Source organism: Myxine glutinosa, chromosome 5 (assembly GCF_964187855.1).
Source record: "Myxine glutinosa chromosome 5, kmMyxGlut1.1, whole genome shotgun sequence".
Taxonomy (NCBI): domain Eukaryota; kingdom Metazoa; phylum Chordata; class Myxini; order Myxiniformes; family Myxinidae; genus Myxine; species Myxine glutinosa.
Genome location: NC_136265.1, coordinates 124,486,199 through 124,488,698, shown reverse-complemented (window position 1 = coordinate 124,488,698; position 2,500 = coordinate 124,486,199). Strand labels below are relative to the sequence as shown.

The 2,500-nt window shown below is 36.8% G+C and overlaps 1 protein-coding gene across 2 annotated transcripts in view; it reads right to left on the bottom strand.

Moving 5' to 3' along the window:
* Positions 1–2,500, bottom strand: part of LOC137415153 (glutamate receptor ionotropic, kainate 2-like) — a 442,078-nt gene that overhangs the window by 149,323 nt on the left and 290,255 nt on the right. For both annotated transcript variants that reach the window (XM_078778642.1, XM_078778643.1), the window contains exon 9: positions 2,331–2,444. In XM_078778642.1, the coding sequence (XP_078634768.1) occupies positions 2,331–2,444 (114 nt within the window). The remainder of the gene's footprint in view (positions 1–2,330; positions 2,445–2,500) is intronic.

The following is a 2,500-nucleotide window of genomic DNA, read 5'->3' as shown; positions in this document are numbered from 1 at the left end:
TTTGGGTTTTGAGTCACGTTTTTAAGCTTTGGATCAGGTATTGTGTTTTGGAATTTGAGTCAGGCTTTGGGTTTTGTGTCAGGTTTTGAGTTTTGAGTCAGCTTTCAGCTTTTAAAGTTTTAGATAGGTTTTTAATTTTGAGATGCGGGATTTTGGGATTTGAATTGAGTTTTGGGATTTGAGTCACGTTTTGGTTCAGATTTAGGATATAGGGGTTACAGTCTGATTTTGGGTTTTGACAAATGTTTTGAAATTCTGGTCGGGTTTTGGGGATTTGAGTTGCGTTTTTAGGTTTTGGATAAGGTTTAGGGTGTTGGCATTTGAGCCAGGTTTTGAATTTTGGGATTCAAGTTGGGTTTTGGGATTTGAGTTGCTTTTTGTGATTTGGGTCATGTTTTTGGTTTTTGGAATGGGTTTAGGATTTTGGAATTTGAGTCATGTTTTGGGTTCTTAATCAGTTTTTAAGATTCTCGTCAGGTTTTTTGGTATTCAAGTCACGTTTTTAGGTTTTGGATCAATTTTAGGGTTTTGCCATTTTTGTGAAGTTTTGGTTTTTCGATTCGAGTCGGGTTTTGGGATTCAAGTTGGGTTTTGCGTTTTGATTTGGGTTTTGGTTCGGCTTTTGAGTTTTGAGTCAGGTTTAGACTTTGAAAGTTTTAGATGGGTTTTAAATTATTATATGTGGAGTTTAGGAATTTACAGGGCTTTTTGGTTTTGAGTAAGATTCTCTGAGTTTTGAGTCTCATTTAGGATATTTGATTTTGAGTCGAATTTAAAGATTCGAGTCAGTTTCATTGCAGCAGCCGAAACGTTGTTTTTAAGGCCTTGTCTGCAACAGTGAGATGTTTGTCAATTTGTATATGTATACTTAAATATAATCAAAGGCAAATGCATCAGCATAACATACTTGAGATAGAGATAAAGCAGGACAGAGGAATGAGCATTAGATATATTAAAGAATACTTCACAGCTATTTCCCTAAAGATTAAATAAAGTGCATGTACCAGGCCCATGATATTCATCGCATTAAAACAAATCCTATTCAAAAGTGCTGTTCCTTGCCTCAATGATGAGGCTTTAGTCTTTCCACGCTCAAACGTTCTCCATTCGAGGTTGTTGTTCTGTTGTTGTTTAATCAAGCTCCTTGTCACTCATAGACAGTTGAAACAGCTACACATTATAGTCAGGTTCACTATGTCAATAAATTATATTTCGTTCAAAATCATGGTAGATTAGCAAACCTATACATTTTTGGAAAGGTTATAGCATAAGGAAACTAAAAATCAATGTTTACATTTGGAGAGATACCTGTATGGCGGCCATTTTGGATTTTCAAAATGGCCACTGTAAAATACATATTTTGTTCTATTTCTGCCTCTAATTACCCTAAAAACTTTTAAAAATATACTAAACCTATATTTTCAGGGACAAGGAATCCAATGAAAGTATCAAATTAGTGCTATGGGGAATGGTAAGACACGAATCAAAGGTTTTGAATTGCAAAATACTGTCTTTATATTCGCGATAAGTTGCATAATCAAATACATGTTATCATTTTGTACAGGCAGTTAATAACATCAAAATGTGTCACAATAATTCATATCACCAAACATACACAGGCAGTCAGCAAAATCATATATACACATGCAGTCAGTATAACTTCACATCTACACAGGCAGTCAATGACAAAATATACACAGGCAGTCAATGGCATCAAACATACACGATTACAGAATATGCCATTTAGAGTTCGTCATCACTGTCCTGTGTGTCGTATCCGACAATATAGTCCGCATCGTTTTCACAGTCCGTTCCACACAAGCAAAGGTCGGTCAAATTGATTGGCAAATCGAATTGGTCGAATGGTCGATCAAATCGAATTCGATGAATCGAATCGAATCGATCGAATTGGTCGAATGGTCGATCGAAGCGATTGGTCGAATGGTCGAATTGGTCGAATGGAATTGGTCGATTGGTCGAATTGGTCGAATCGAATTGGTCGGAATTGGCAAATGTAAACATTGATTTTCAGATTTTCCATGTAATAACGTTTCCAAAAATGTATAGGTTTGCTAATCTACCATGATTTTGAACGAAAAAACATAGTGAACCTGACTATTACGCCGTTGTGACTTTCAGTGACAGTATGGAACTTTGTCAGGAAGATCACGAGGGGTATTGGTATAACTGATCCACAGAGGACAATCCCCAGGGAACCCCGAAATATACATGGCAAGATTGATTGAAATCGCCAAAAAAAAATGGAAAACACACCATTCTTGCTTTATGTTACAGTATATAGGTTTCAGAAAATACCATGGATATCTCACCAGAATAGTTGTGACGATGAGTGAGCGGTTGACGAGTGAGTCGGTGATGTTCACGACCCGTTTCTTGCTCACCTCCATGATGTGGAGACCAGAAACCGAATCCCAAGTACCCACCTATTTGATGGAATCGAAGAACGAGTCACCACACATTAAATATATCACAAGAAATC